Genomic DNA, 16,365 nt, shown 5'->3' with positions numbered 1-16,365 from the left:
TTGTTTGAGATGAGATTGAAGAAATAAATAGGAAGCAGATCATAAAGGATTATTTAAATCATGTAAGAAGTTTGGGTTTTATTCAAAGTATAGTAAAAAGGCATTGAAAGGTTTCAAGCATAAGAGGAACATAGTCTGTTATGTTATATGATATATAGGACTATATGTTATATAGTTATATAGGAATCACTTTATAACTTGTAAACTTTGTTTAGTATATCTAATGTTATTGGCTATCTCAAAGGATACAATAAACCCCAGGGGGACAAAAATAGAACAAAGTAAATTTGAATTGCAAGAGCATGTTATGTACAAAGATAATTCAAATAGAGAATGGTCTTTTCAACAAAAGGTACTAGAACATGTGGAAATCTGCATACAAAAGAATAAAGTTGGACCCTTCCTTACACTACACACAAAAATTAACTCAAAATGGGTCTTATACTGAAATTTAAGAGCTAAAACTATAAATGTCTTGAAAGAAAACATAGAAGTAAATCTTCATGACCTTGATTTATGCAAAGTTTTCCTGGATAACACCAAAGTACTGAATAACAAAAGAAATAAATAAATTGGACTCCATTAAAATTAAAAGTTCCATACTTCATAAAACACCATTAAGACAGTGAAAAGGCACCTGTGGAAGGGGAGAAAACTCTTTGCAAATCATATATAATAATGGACTTGTGTCCAGAATATATAAAGAACTCTTCCAACTCAATAGTATAAAGATAAACCAATTGAAAAATTAGCAAAACATTTAAACAGATGTTTCTCCAAAGAAGATATATAGTTACCCAATAAGCAATTGAGAAGATGATCAACATCATTAACCTTTAAAAGAATGCAAATAAAACCACAATGAGATACCACTTCACTTGACTAGGATGGTTATAATAAGAAAAATTTAAAATTTTTCACAAAAATAGAAAATACCAAGTGTTGATGAGGATGTAAATATACATTGTTGATGAGATTAAAATGATGTGGCCACTTGGTAAATCAATTTGGCAGTTTCTCAACATGTTAAACATGCAGTTACTATATGACCCACCAGCTCTATTCCTAGGTATAGACCCAATAGAAGTGAAAACAAGGTTCAGACAAAACATGTACATAAATATTTATAGCAGCATTTTTTATGATAGCCAAAAAATGGAAATAATCACAATGATAATCAACTGATGAATTAGTAAATGTATATTAATAAATGTAGTATGTCCATGCAATGGACTATTACTTGGCAATGCAAAGAAATGATATACTCATACATACTATGACTTTGATGAGCCTTGAAAACATTATGCTTAGTGAAAGCAGCTGGTCAAAAGAGACCACATATTGTATGACATATCCCAAATAAGGCAAATCCAGAAAGACAGAAAGTAGGTTAGTGGTTGCCCAGGACTGGAGGTTGGGGGGCAGTGCAGTGGTTGGGAGAAAATGGGAAATTACTACTTATGGGCACAGGATTTCTTTTGGGGCAATGAAAATATTGTAAAATTGATTGTGGTAATGGTTGCACAATTCTGTGCCTATATACTAAAAATCATTAAATCGTACACTTTAAATAGTTTCATAATATGGAATGTGAATTATATCTCAAAGTTGTTTAAAAAATATATATGGTGTGTTATTTTGAAAACAGCACAGCTATTCCCACATATTTAAAGTAATAGACTGCAATCCCAACTCCTTCTATTTTATGAGTAGGCTTGACATCAAGCTGACTATTCTTTGTCAACATGACATTTATATAAAAGGATTCTTATTTTTATAATTGTTGAAGAAATCTATTAAAACATGCACATTTAAAAATTGTTGCTATTTTTCCAGTCTGCCCTATAAGCTTGTGAATACACAAATGGGTTGCAATGGGTCTGTTAACTTTTAATAGCCCACATTTTAGAGCAAGATATTTTTTACGCATTTCAGAACAAGCACTAAAATAAGCCAGCCTAATATCAGTGGAAGTTTTCTGCCACCTGCCCTCAACCCCTGCAAAAAGAGAAAACCTGTCTTTGAAAAGAAAAAAAAAAATGTGGACAAAAGAACCAGGGGAAACCTTTCTGATTATAATGTAAAAAGAAAATATAATATAGAATACAGTCAACCCCCTTTTTCACACATAATATGTTCTTCAAGTGTACAAAAGTTTACTGTGCAAAATGTTTCAAGTAGATCCATATGCTACATTTCTTAGAAACTAAAAGTTTTAGTAGCATAAAAATATCTCACTACACCTTTTATACATAAACTTTGGTTTATGAACTTTAATACATGCTTTTTAAGATGTTATTTCTTTACAAATGGACACCAAGTAGACTAGGTTACTGTCCTATTAAGACTAAATAAAAATGATAGAATGGGCATTCATTCTATCATTCTTTTGTTTATTAAGTATTAAGTATGTATTAAGTGTCAACTATATGCCAGGCACTGTTCTGGGTACTAATGTTGTAGCAATAAACAAAACAGACAAGTTCCCTGCTGTCTTGGAACATACACTGTAGCATGAGAAAGCAATGTACATAAGAATGGTAATTTCTGATAGTAATAAGTGCTGTGAAAAAAATAAAACATGGTAATGGGATGAAAAGTGATTAGGTATAGGCTATTTTAAATTAAGGTGGTCACAAAAGGGCTGCCTAGGGTTACACTGAGCCAGATGCCTGAAGGTAAGCCAGTAGTGTGAATATCTAAGAAAAAGCTTTCTAGGCAGAAGGAACATCTAACACAAATGCCCTACGGCAGAGAGGGCATTTATTAGATGCGCTATTAGAAAGGGGGAAATGTGGCCAAGGAGCTAGAATGTAGTAAGCGACTGGAAAACATGATGCCAGAGAAATAGAAGGTGCCAGATTATGTGGAGGATTGCAGACCATGATAAGAGGTTTGATGATGATTCTGATTTCAGTGGACAGCCACTTGGAAGGTTTTAAACAAGGAGATGTGTTTGATTAACGGTGTTAGTGATAATTTGGGGTCTTTTGAAGAAACAGATCTGAGGATAAAAGTGAATTTAGAAGGCTGTGGCAGTAATGTAAATGAAAACTGGTGTGGTGGTTTGGAATGTAAGAGGGCAATAGAGATAATGAGTAGTGATCCCATTCAAGACATATTTTGGAGATAGAGTCAATTGGATTTGCTCATTGTTTTGGATGTTGAGAAAGAGGGAAAAAATTATAAAGAATAAATCCTGGTTTTTAGCTGGAGTAACTGAATTGGTAATCATACTATTAAGCATAGCATGGGGCTACAAACTGGTACTTACACAGGTGCAAATACGTGATACTGTTTTTGGTTCATCCGGTTTTCCTCACAAACTCTGAGTTACTGATTAGTGAGGAGTTTTTGAGGGGCTGGGGGAAAAATAATTTTTTAAAGATTTTATTTATTTATTTGAGAGTGAGCAAGGGATACAGAGCATGAGCAGGGGGAGAAGCAAAGGGAGAGAGAGAGAAGCAGACTCCCCTGCTGAGCAGGGATCGTGACAGAGGGCTCCATTCCAGGACCCTGGGTTTATGACCTGAGCCAAAGTCAGATGTTTAACTGACTGGGCCACCCAGGCTGTCATGGAAAATAAATTTTTAAATCCAACTCAGCTGAAAGCTTAAACAATCTATGCCTATAAATTAGTAGTCTCTGTAGATAAGACTTAGACTCCTACGATACTTTTTCTCAAATTTATCGGTTCTCTACCTCCCTCTTTTATTCCTTCCCATTAGAGAGTCTGAATGTCTGCTGATGGTAAGGGTGAAGAGGTCTTGGTTCTAGATGCAGGTGTTATTCATAATGATAGGGACATGGTAACGTCCTTGTCAATTTGCTTACCACCTACCTTGCTGGCCTGTGATGATGACATCTATAGCTAGTAGTTTTCATTTCTTTTGGGGGAGGGGGTGTTCCCTCTGAACTTCCACCAATCTGCAGATCCCTCTCAGGTCTTCTGGATTCTCATTCAGTTCTAGCCCAGGAAATCTGCCTTTTAGCCCTTATAGCAGAGCCAATCTTACTAGAGTAATGACTATTCTAGAGTAATGACTATTCTCTCTCTCTCTCTCTCACACACACACACACACACACACACACACACACACACACACACACAAGTTCCCCAGGTGTTTCTAGGTTCCTGTCTACATCATAGAGGAATCAAAGAGTAGCTTGGGAAAATTTAGCAAATATTCTTCATTTTTATTTTCCTGAGCATCCAAATTGACATGGCCATAAATCAATTGAAATCTAAAGAGAAGGTACCTTTCCTACATTCTGAAGAGGTAGTAGGGAACAAGGGTTTCACTCTGCCAAAACTCAGGAAGAGGAAAATCTGAACATCTATGTCTCTCCCTCTCTCTTTGCCTTCGTGCATATTCCTGAAATCAATAGGGAAAGGGGAAAAAAAAAAACTGGCCTTCTCTGTATGTCATATCCTCTCTATGTCATATCCTCATCCTTCTATAATCTAGTGGAGGCCTTAGAGTTCTATTGGAAAGTGTGTCTTCTCTATAATATAGAACAGCCTGTGTGCTGGGTACCCTAGGCTCAACTTGGGAATTTTAAAATTGCAAACAATGAAAAAAGAAAAATTTTCTCGTAATACATTCAGCTCTTTGGCAAATGAACCCCTCAAGCTGAATAGGGTAAAGTCTATATATTCAAAAAGGCAAAATAGAAAAGGAATTTTAATAATTTTCAAAATACTGCCCCATTACAGCAGAGATGTAGAAGATAAGGAGAGACAAAGTTTAGGGGTTTGAGGAGGGAATTCAGGGTTCAGTTTGGGACACATGAAGTTTGAGATGCCTATTAGAACTTCAAAAAGATGTCAGTAGGTGGGAAAATCAGGTCATTGGTGCTGTCAGGAGAGGTGACATAACTTTAGGAATCATTAGTCTATCAGGAGATAAAGAAATGTTATAAATAAGTAGAAAATTTGAGAAGCATGCTGCCATGTAAACAAAAGTTTTTAAAAGTTGTAAGAATGGAAAACAGTTTCAGATAAAATGAGCCACTGCATTATTGGATGTGGCTATTTGAAGGTCAGTTGTCCAAAAGGAGGCAATTGCAGAGTTGTGGTAAGAACAAAAGCCCAAATGAAGATGGAAAGAGAAGTACAGAAGTATTGACAATGAGCATAAACAAATCTTTCAAAAAGCTTTGCTATGATGGGGAAGCAAAAACAGAACTAGAAGAGTACCTGAGAAATTGAGTGAGTGAATAGAAAGGGAGGAAGGGACATGAGGTCAAGGAAGGATTTTTCTCAAATGAGTGCTATCCAGCATATTCAGTTGCTGTTGGAAGTGATTCCGTTAAGAGCAAAAAATTGATAGTGCAAGTGTAGGAGAAGGCCTTAAAGAGGACATGGTTTATTTTTTTTATTTTATTTTTTTTTTAAGATTTATTTATTTATTTGACAGACAGAGATCACAAGTAGGCAGAGAGGCAGACAGAGAGAGAGGAGAAAGCAGGCTCCCTGCTGAGCAGGGAGCCCGATGTGGGGCTCGATCCCAGGACCCTGGGATCATGACCTGAGCCGAAAGCAGAGGCTTTAACCCACTGAGCCACCCAGGCGCCCCAAGAGGACATGGTTTAGATCCAAGTGAGGATCTGGCTTCAGGTAAGAAATAGGGAAACTCCTTCCTTCATCGGAGAAGGGAAACAATATGTGCGTACATAAGGAGGTACGTCTGTACATTGGGTGTTGGGAAGAGATTTCTCTTTCTTAATTGCTACTGGTCTCAGTGCAGTACAAAGCAAGGTAATTAACTTGAAAATGAGGTGAGAATGGAAGTTTGAAGAATGTGCAAACCATCTTGCAGAGTAATAAATTTCCCAATTATACACATTTGTGAGACTTAAATTTGTCACATTTTTACATTATCTACATTTTTACATTATCTACAAATTGTTATTAATATTTAAATATATAAACACAATGATGTTTAAACTGCTTTGTTCATTGCCAGATAGCATTGCCACACAGTAGTATCAGCTGACATCTGGGTATTTGAGTTCAATGCAGTTATGAAATGTTGATATAATAAAAGGACTTATGAATTCCCTCTCTTACAAGTATTGCAACAAAGGCCTAACATTTTTAAGAATTGTAACTTTAAGTCACATAACTATAAATTAAAGAAAGAAAAAAAATACAACCTCAATAGATGAAACAAGAAGTATTTATAAAAATTTAATATCCATGTTGACTATCATATGAAATGGTGAAACCTCAAAGATATGAGCAAAGATCACCACTATTTAGTATTTCTATTCAACATTTACTCAGAGACTCAGCCAGTATAGTAAAATAAGAGAAATAATCTACAGATAAATTATTAGAATCAGTGAGATTTTAGCAAGATGTTAAATATAAGAATATACAAAGATATAGATTCCTCTTCCCCAGCAATAGTTAGAAAAATTTAAAAAATACTATTACTGGAAAACAGTATGGAGATTCCTTAGGAAATTAAAAAATAGAGCTACCCTATGACCTGCAATTGCACTGATGGGTATTTATCCCAAAGATACAGAGGTAGTAAAAAGAAGGGTCATCTGTACCCCAATGTTCATAATTGCCAAACTGTGGAAAGGGCCAAGATGCCCTTCAACAGACAAATGGATGAAGAAGATATGGTGCATATATAAAATGGAGTATTATGCCTCCATCAGAAAGGATGAATACCCAACTTTTGTATCAACATGGACGGGACTGGAAGAGATGATGCTGAGTGAAATAAGTCAAGCAGAGAGAGTCAATTATCATATGATTTCACTCTTTGTAGAACATAAGGAATAACTTGGAGGACATTAGAAGAAAGAAAGGGAAAGGGAATTGGGGGAAATCAGAGGGGGAGATGAACCAGGAGAGACTGTGGCCTCTGAGAAACAAACTGAGAGTTTTGGAGGGGAGGGGAGTGGGGGATTGGTTGAGCCTGGTGGTGGATATTAAGGAAAGCATGTATTGCATGGAGCACTGGGTGTGGTGCATAAACAATGAATCTTTAAACACTGAAAAATAAAATTACAAAAATAAATAAATAAAAATACTATTTATAATACAACCAACAACCAAATTAAGCCCCTAGAAATAAATTTAACAAAAGACTGACGGTTTTGGAGGGGATGAGGGTGGGGGGTTGGGTGAACGTGGTGGTGGGTATTATGGAGGGCATGTATTGCATGGAGCACTGGGTGTGGTGCATAAGCAATAAATTTTGGAACACTGAAAAAAAATAAATTTTTTAAAAATCTAACAAAAGATTTGCAAAGTTTTCTTGAAAATAATGTTTATTAACAAGGACCTAAATAAATGGAGAGATATTTTATATTCATAGGTAGGTGTACTCAATATCAAAAAATTATCAACTCTCCCCTAAATTAATCTATAAATCCAATATGGTTTTAGTCAAAATCCCACAAGAATTATTTATAAGATTTGATTAATGAAAAGTGACTTTAAAAGGAATGTGGAGGAACAAAGGACTGATATCAAGACAGTTTTCAAGAACAAGTTGCAGGAGGTGGGAGAACAGTGGTGTGTGGAAGGGAGAACTTGCCCTACCTGGCATCATAACTTATTATTAAAGCTAGAGTAATTTAATCAGTGTCACACTCATTCACAGAAGACAAAGAGGAGACCAGTGGAAATAGAAGATAACCTAGACTCAGATCTCAGTATATTTTGAAACTTGAAGTTTGATAAATTGATTATAGATGGAAGATCACTAAGGAAAGGATGAAATTATTCAATAAACAGTACTGGTACAATTGGGTATCCAAATGGAAAACAAAATAAAACAGCTCCTTCACACCAGTATGCAAACACACAAAAGAATGAAATTCCAATTGAAGACCTAACTATGAACATCAAAATGTTAAATATGAGAACATTTATGAGATTATTTCATGATCTCCTGAAGGGAGAGGAGAAGGATCTCCTGAACTCTGAAAGAAATAAGAAAATATTGATGAATATGATGAATACATTTCAACTGCAAGTTTGTATTAATCAAAAATTATGTTCAACAAAATGAGAAAATAAGCTACAGGCTGAGAGAAGAAATATGTATTACATAGAATGAGCAAAATACAAGTATCAGGAATATGTATAAAATCTTTCATGTACAACTCAATAAGAATAGCTCAGGAGAATATTGGACAGAAGATAAGAGCCAGAGATTCACATATAGATGTCAGATAACAGTATGAATAGATAATCATTCCTCCTTAGTAATCAGAAATATTCAAATTGAAGATACAAACAATTTATCATTTTCCACAGTGAGATGGATATATTTTAAGTCTGACAGTACCCAGCATTACAGAAGATTTGGAGTAATTAGACTCAAACATTGCTGTGGAAATGTAAATTGGCAAAACTACTTTGGAGAACAATTTGACAATATCTTGTCTACTTGGAGTTGTGTATATTCTATAACTCAGCAATTTAACTTCAAGAAAACAGAACAAAACTTTGACATGGCACATAGAGAGATGCACAAGGTATTTATTGCAGCATTATCCATAAAAGAAAAAAATGCCAAAAATTCATCAGTAGGGAAAGGTTTAAATAAGTTATGATTTGGTAAGAAAATGGAATCCTATAGAATTAAAACCAGAAAAATGAATGGATTAAAGACCAATTGATATCAAAAACAAAATGTGTGCTAAAATGGAATCCTGTAGAATTAAAACCAGAGAATGAATGGATTAAAGACCGATTGATTTCAAAAACAAAATGTGTGTTTACAAAGTTTCAAAAGAATATATTAAGTACAGCTTATTTAAAGTTTGAAAAGATGCAAAATAACCATATGTTGCAAATGGAGTGAAAGTATAAAGAAATGCATGGGAATGATAAACAAATTGAGGGCAATGTTTGCACCTGAGTAAAGAGAGAGGGTGACATGTCTGGAAAGGTATGTGTAAAGGGACTTCAAATATGTACATATGTATATTGCTTATTTTTCTTCAAGTAGGTGGTGGGTACAAGGGTATTTTTTGTACCTTCTAATGTTTTTATATATATTTGAATATTACATAATATGCCTGAAAAAAGCAACAGTAGTAGTGAGAACTGAGTTAGGCTCTTCAGTGTAAGTCCAGTTCTTTCTAATAAGCATTACATGCATTATCTCATTTAATATTAGTAACCTTCTGAAAGGTATTATTTTACCTCTTTAACTAATGGAAAACTGGGTCCTTTAGAAGTTATATCATCTACTTATGGTCGTATTGCAGTAAGGTGAAAGAGCCAGAATAAGAAACAAGCAGTCTGACTTTTTAAAAGTTCACACCATTGGGGCACCTGGGTGGCTCAGTGGGTTAAGCCACTGCTTTCAGCTCAGGTCATGATCTCAGGGTCCTGGGATCGAGTCCCGCATCGGGCTCTCTGCTCGGTGGGGAGCCTGCTTCCCTCTCTTTCTCTCTCTCTGTCTCTCTCTGCCTGCCTCTCTGTCTACTTGTAATCTCTCTCTGTCAAATAAATAAATAAAATCTTTAAAAAAAAAAAAAAGTTCACACCATTAATCTCTAATGAAAGTTAATCTGCCTCCTTTTAAAACTCCACATTAACCACAAAGAAATCACAGGTTAGTGCAACTATCATTTCAACCTCTGGATGCAGCTAGAACTACAGCAATAGAACTTAACCATTTTGGCTTCTAAATTCAGTGACTTCGTGAATCTAGAAGAGCATTTGCTCAGGAGTAGAGGGCATGAGTCATTTCCTTAGGTATCTGTTTATTCATTCAACAAATATTTATCAAGAGCCTACATAGCACAGTGGTAAACCACAATTTATTTCTTGTCTACATCATTTTTGCAGTTTTCCAAGCTTCGGGACACAAATTTGAGATTTCCATTTTCATTTCCAGCTAATGCAAGGAGTGCCATGATTAATTATTAGCCATTTTAGAACTTGCATCCTTTGGTTTACTGTGGATCTCATTTAAGCCTAATTATTGTTGACCTGCAAATTCACATGACATCTAAAATATTTTAGCCAATTTTTACTTTAAAAAAATATATATTAAAAACTTCTGTGTTTGTCTAAATAAAATACTGATTGAAATGAAAATATTGTTTTAAACAGTTGAATGTGACTACCTCCTTTTTCTCCATGTATTTCCCTCTCTCCTAGTTTCCATAGATCAAAGAAAATCTCCTAACCTACTCCAATAATATTTTCAGAGTATTCTTGATCATTTTTAGATATATTTTATAATCCTGTATATTCAATAAGATATTGAACCCACAGCAGCTCATAGAACTGCTAAAATGGATGCCCTGGGTTTACTTTAATTACAGTCTTACCAATTAAAACAGTTACACTGAATCCAAGTAATTTTCTTCCTATAATAAAGAACAGTTTAATTTTATCTATCTTGGCTGGTTTGTATATGTAAATTTTACTCACTAGTAACAGCTAGACCTCTAAATCATTGTGACCTATTTTTAAATAATTACACAGGGGCGCCTGGGTGTCTCATTTGGTTGAGCCTCAGACTCTAGGTTTTGGCTCAGGTCATAATCCCAGGGTTGAGAGATGGAACCCACATGGGGCTAGGCATTTGGTGCAGAATCTGCTTGAGATTCTTTTCCCTAGCTCTCTTGCCCTCCCCCGACTCGTGCATGCATGCTCTCTCTAAAATAAATAAATAAAATCTTTAAAAATAAATGCACAAGCACAATAATTATTGTTGAAAACAATCCTCATTTTTACATAGTGTTCAATTCAGTGATTATGTGATGTAAGTATTTAAACACTCCTATCTAGTCCTTTCCTTAACAGTTTATTTTCTTTTTTATATTGAATATCCAGGGACCTGAAGGAATTGTGGGAATTCCAGGACAAAGAGGTCGTCCCGGGAAAAAGGTAGTTTTTTTAACATCTTTTTATGGTTTTTTTTAACATTCTTTTTTTTTTTACATCTTTTTCTGGCACATCTTTCTTCTGATGTGGCCCAAGTTCCATAGGATGCTGTGATGTTTTTATTTACATGGATATAAAGTAATAAAGAACTATATATTGATCTTAAAAGGCATGTTTGTATAAATTAATATTTAACTCTACTTAGGAGTACCCCTCACCTTAATTATTTAAAGACAAATTTCCTACTTTGTAGTTTCTATAAAGATCTTTGCTTTTCCTTCTCCTGTTTGCCAAAAATTTAGTAGACTATGGGCAGGAAAAGAGAAAAGGAAAACACTATCCCATTTGTGGTAATGATTGATTTTAGCTTTCGCATATATTGAGTAAGAAACACAAATCAAGTATGTGGTTTATTTGTTTCTTTTATATTTTACTAAAAGATGATATATTTATAAGATACTAGAATGTTATAATGAAAAATTCATCTCTGTATGGGGTCAATAATTTATTCAACTATTGGTGAGACAGAAATGATTTTCTTAATTCTACCACAGCAGTTCTAAATATATTACTATACTTAGCTTCAAATCACACCATATCTAGTTCCCAAAGTCCAATTTCATCATTTCTGCTAATATATACTCACTCTATCTTTGTCATAAGGTAGGGACAGTATAAGTGAGAATAAAAAGTAAAGAAAAATGAATGAGGTAAATTTTAGTAGCCATTCTTTTTTTTCTTTATTTGTGTGTTTCCAGTTTTTATTTAAATCTAGTTAATTAACATAGTGTGATACTAGTTTCAGGAGTAGAATTCAGTGATTCATCTCTGATATACTTAGTAACTATTCTTGCCTATGAAAATAACCCCAATATTTGAAGTCTCTTTTCATCATGCATAATGTTATATCTAAAATCAACATTAGGAGTAGGACAGTGTAAGTCCTTACAATAACCTGCACCCCTGGGAATTATTACAACTACCAAAAACTTCCTGACTGTGATCAGAATCTAATTTTTCTTTTTATCTACTTGAATATCAATAATAGAACAGGTTGGTTCCCACTTTCAGAAAATGAATTATAGTACTTAAAGTTGCTTCAAAGCAGCTGTATTTTGGTGGTAGAGAATGATCAGTCAGCTTAATGGAAAACAGAAAGCAACTAACTAATTTTTAAAAGGATGCAAAATTATATAAAAAATATTATTGATTAAAAAAATTATGGATTTTAAAGGCAAACTGAAAACCAGTGAATGATGATTATGAATATATAGAACCATACACTGGAAACTTTGCGTTAAAGAGATCTTTGTGGCATCAAAGTTGTCTATAGAAACAGGATTCTCATAGGGCCTGTGTTTTCTCATGGTAACAAGAAATATGTGCATGCATGAGAACATACGTACATAACAAATTTCAAGATAAAAAACTTATTTTGTAATTCAGCATGAACACCAGATCTCCCCTGGGTGTTTAACCAAAATTGTTTTTATTTTATTTTATTTTATTTTATTTTATTTTATTTTATTTTATTTTATTTTTTCAGTGTTCCAAGATTCATTGTCCATGCACCACACCCAGTGTTCCATGCAGTACGTGCCCCCCTCATTACCCACCACCAGGCTCACCCAAACCCCCACCCTCCTCCCCACCAAAACGCTTGGTTGTTTCTCAGAGTCCACAGTCTCACATGGTTCGCCTCACCCTCCAATTTCCCCCAATTTTCTTTTCCTTTCTTTCCCCTAATGTCCTCCATGTTATTCCTTATTCTCCACAAGCAAGTAAAACCATATGATAATCGCCAAACTGTGGAAAGAGCCAAGATGTCCTTCAATAGATGAATGGATAAAGAAGATGTGATTCATAATATACCAAAATTGTTTTTTAAATGTTCTTTCTCCTAAATTACTTTAAGTTATATCTTTAGGATAACCTAGGTAGTGATGGTTTATTATTGTCAGTGATGGTCTCTACTACTATTAAGTTAAAGCAAAGTTACTCTTTACTTACGGAATGTCGTCTGGTGTCATTCTAGGTATATGATATACTTAATTCATCTAAGTAAAAATTTGTTTTTTCTCACTTTTCTCTCTTACTAATGACATCCACAGGGTGATAAAGGACAAATAGGGTCCACAGGAGAAATTGGAAGCAGAGGTGCTCCTGGACAAATGGGGGAAAGTGGTCCTAAGGGTGCCAGAGGAACTAGAGGTGCTGTGGTTAGTATCTGATTTGTTTCCAGACCTAAGTTCACTGTGGATGGAAAAGAAATGTATCCATGTCCTTAAAGTTTCATCCCTTGATTAATTTTACAGAGAAAGCAATAGTTCCATTGAAAATAATCTACCTCCATGGGCTGCGGAGAATTGTAAGCATTCCACAGTACTTAAATGGCTTAGTGGTTTCTGGACACGGGAAAGGGAAAGGGGAAAAAAAACTCAAAATGGAAATAAAATATGAAATGGAGTTTTAAAAATATCAGATTATAACTCCTAACCTAAGTAAGAAAGTTTATATGCTTTACACTCAAAAATCAGAATTTAATATCTGTATAAAACTACACTTTCAGGATTGGCAAATTGCTTTGAAAAGTAGGTTTATTTAAAAATGAGTTTTCTTTATTAGCTTGGGCTCCAAATGCTTATCTGGAGATTTTTTTTAACCAGTTGTGATCAATATCTATAACATCTAATATTTAATCTTTCGCATGCATTTTATATGATGTTGGAAACAAGGCTAGCATGGTACTTCTGAACCAATAATAGCAAAATTGTGGTGCTAATATATTTGGACCTGTTCAGAAAGTCCTAGCAGAAGAGATGCAGAATATTTGTGATTTAGTGTTTAGTGTTTTTACTGTTTTGTAAGTTTGTATACAAAATGCATATATATTTTCTACTCTCCATGAAATTTCACAAATTCTAGACTTTTACCAAGGCCTTCTTGAGAGCATTGCATAATCCATCTGTTGTCTCAGAACAAAGTTCTGAGAAAGTTTGTCTCAGGCTCATTTTACATATTCATCATTACTACTTGAAGTCTTTCTTACTTCCTTTTATTTAAATCACTAGTATTTCTCTGTTTTTTGTTTATATATTTTAAAACTTTATATAATGTGATTAATTTTTAATGAACATCAGAATTAATCTGGAATCTTGCCATCAAAGTAGGCTTCTACTTTGGATTTTGTCTAAAAAGAATATTCACTTTTTAACTTTTTATTTTTTATAAACATATATTTTTATCCCCAGGGGTACAGGTCTGTGAATCACCAGGTTTACACACTTCACAGCACTCACCAAAGCACATACCCTCCCCAATGTCCATAATCCCACCCCCTTCTCCCAAACCCCCTCCCCCCAGCAACCCTCAGTTTCTTTTGTGAGATTAAGAGTCACTTATGGTTAGTCTCCCTCCCAATCCCAGATGGCTTCCCGGGGGAATTCTACCAAACATTTAAAGAAGAACTAATTCCTATTCTCCTGAAACTGTTCCAAAAAATAGAAATGGAAGGAAAACTTCCAAACTCATTTTATGAGACCAGCATCACCTTGATCCCAAAACCAGACAAGGATCCCACCAAAAAAGAATATTCACTTTTTAAATGTTGACATGTATTTAACCTTCCCAGAGGTTCTGTCAAAGTCACTCTCCCACCACCTGTACTTCCTGTTAATCCTTTTGATGTTTGACAGTCTGATAAATGAAAAAGTGTGTCTCATTTTCTTTCTATTTACATTTCCCTGATTGCAGTTAAGTAATTTGTATTTTTTTCTAGAAATTGCCTTTTCATATGCACGTTACATGATTTATATCAGGTTGTTTTTTTCTTATTGACCTGCAATAATGCCTTATATATTTTAGATAATATATTTTGTTAAATGTATTATGAGATATGTTACAAATATATTTCCCTTTCTGTCATTTATCTTTTAATATTGTTTGTGAAATCTTTTGCTGGACAGAAGGTTAATTATATAATCATATTTGTCAGTTTTTTACTTTACAGTTGAGGTTTTATTTCTTCATAAGAAATCCCTTTCCTACCTAAATTATATAAAAATACTCTTCAATATCCTTTTTAAAATACTTTTATGGCTTTATTTTTAACCCCCAACCTATATGAAGTTCATTTCTTTGCTATGAAATAAGTTGTAAAGAACTGATTTTCTCTTTTCCAACTTGATATTCAGTTGTCTCAGATCATTTAATGAACAGTCAATCTATTTCCCCCTTTTCTGAAATCCCCCCTTTACCATAAACTGAACTCTCAAATATTTATTGGCCTGTTTTCATTCTCTCTGTTTTCCTCTGTCCATCTGTTAGTCTGTTCTTAGGTCCAATACCACACCGTTTAAATTACTATACTGTTACAGTATTTTTTGAAATCTCTCAGGGCAAGTACTCCATAATTCATTTTTCTAAAAAGTTCAGCTCTTCCTATAATTCTCTCTTCCATGTGAACTTTAAACTCAGCTCTTCAAGTTCCTTTAATATTGAATCTTTCAGTAGAGAAGCACTATATGTCTTTCCATTTACTTATATCTTTTTTACATATGCTTTAATAAAGTTTTGTTATTTCCTTCATTCTGTTATTACCTCTGTCTCATTAGGTTTTTTTTGTTCATTTCTTATGGACTTTATGATTTATAATGCAGTCCTTTTTTCCATTATATCTTCTTATAGATGCTGTTTAAGCTATCTATTTACTTTAATATTTTTACTCTATATCCACTTTAATGCTAGGTGGTTCTCATGGTTCTTTGGTTAAATAATCATATTTAGAACTTCTGGTCATCTGATATTTGGTTAGGCATATCCCTATTCTGTTCCTTAATTTTCTCATCTCCTGTTTAGTTTCAAACACAAATAGGAGAGTTGGTGTGGAAACTTTTTAATAGTATAAAGCGTAAGACATTTTTAGGATTATTATTTTTGCTCTTTTCAGTTGTCTGAGTCACCTTTTCAGTATTTTATGACATTTACTAATTAGTCTTTAATTTATATAGTATCCTCATCTGTAAAATATTGATAAGGAAAACAATAATGGGATGATTATTGCACATAAGTTGTCAATCACTTCTATTTTAACAAGTTTGACTGGAGCTGAAACTTTATTCATCAAAGCATCTGAAACTACCAATGAATATGTTTTCCTTTCCTTATGATCCCATCATAATAATACCAAAAACTATCAGGCTATATTCTAATATTCAATGATGCACATCTACCATAAACTTTGTCAGATACAAACTATATTTCCAAGAACTTAAACAAACCTATTGGATTCTAATAACTGAAAATATTTTTCTTAATATGATTAAGAATATTCATTCCAGAAGTAAACTACAGGGACATTTTTTTAGAGGGAATTTTGTGGCTCAGAAGAAAAATAAAAGAATGCTATTTTTTTGTTTTCCCATTTCATACTAAGTAAAATACTATACCTCGAAAAATCTAAATTTTAAGTAGTAAGAGTACTAAAT

General features: G+C 33.9%; 1 protein-coding gene across 1 annotated transcript in view; it reads left to right on the top strand.

The window, feature by feature from the left end:
* COL24A1 (collagen type XXIV alpha 1 chain) overlaps nt 1-16,365 on the top strand; it is a gene marked incomplete at its 5' end in the record, with an annotated part of 325,357 nt that overhangs the window by 213,255 nt on the left and 95,737 nt on the right. The window contains 2 exons of the mRNA XM_082688569.1: nt 10,829-10,882; nt 12,991-13,098. Coding sequence (XP_082544695.1) covers nt 10,829-10,882; nt 12,991-13,098 — 162 coding nt within the window. The remainder of the gene's footprint in view (nt 1-10,828; nt 10,883-12,990; nt 13,099-16,365) is intronic.

This window comes from Mustela nivalis (assembly GCF_964662115.1).
Source record: "Mustela nivalis genome assembly, chromosome: 10".
Classification (NCBI taxonomy): Eukaryota; Metazoa; Chordata; class Mammalia; order Carnivora; family Mustelidae; genus Mustela; species Mustela nivalis.
Note: the sequence above shows the minus strand (reverse complement) of the source record. Positions and strands in the feature narration are given on the sequence as shown.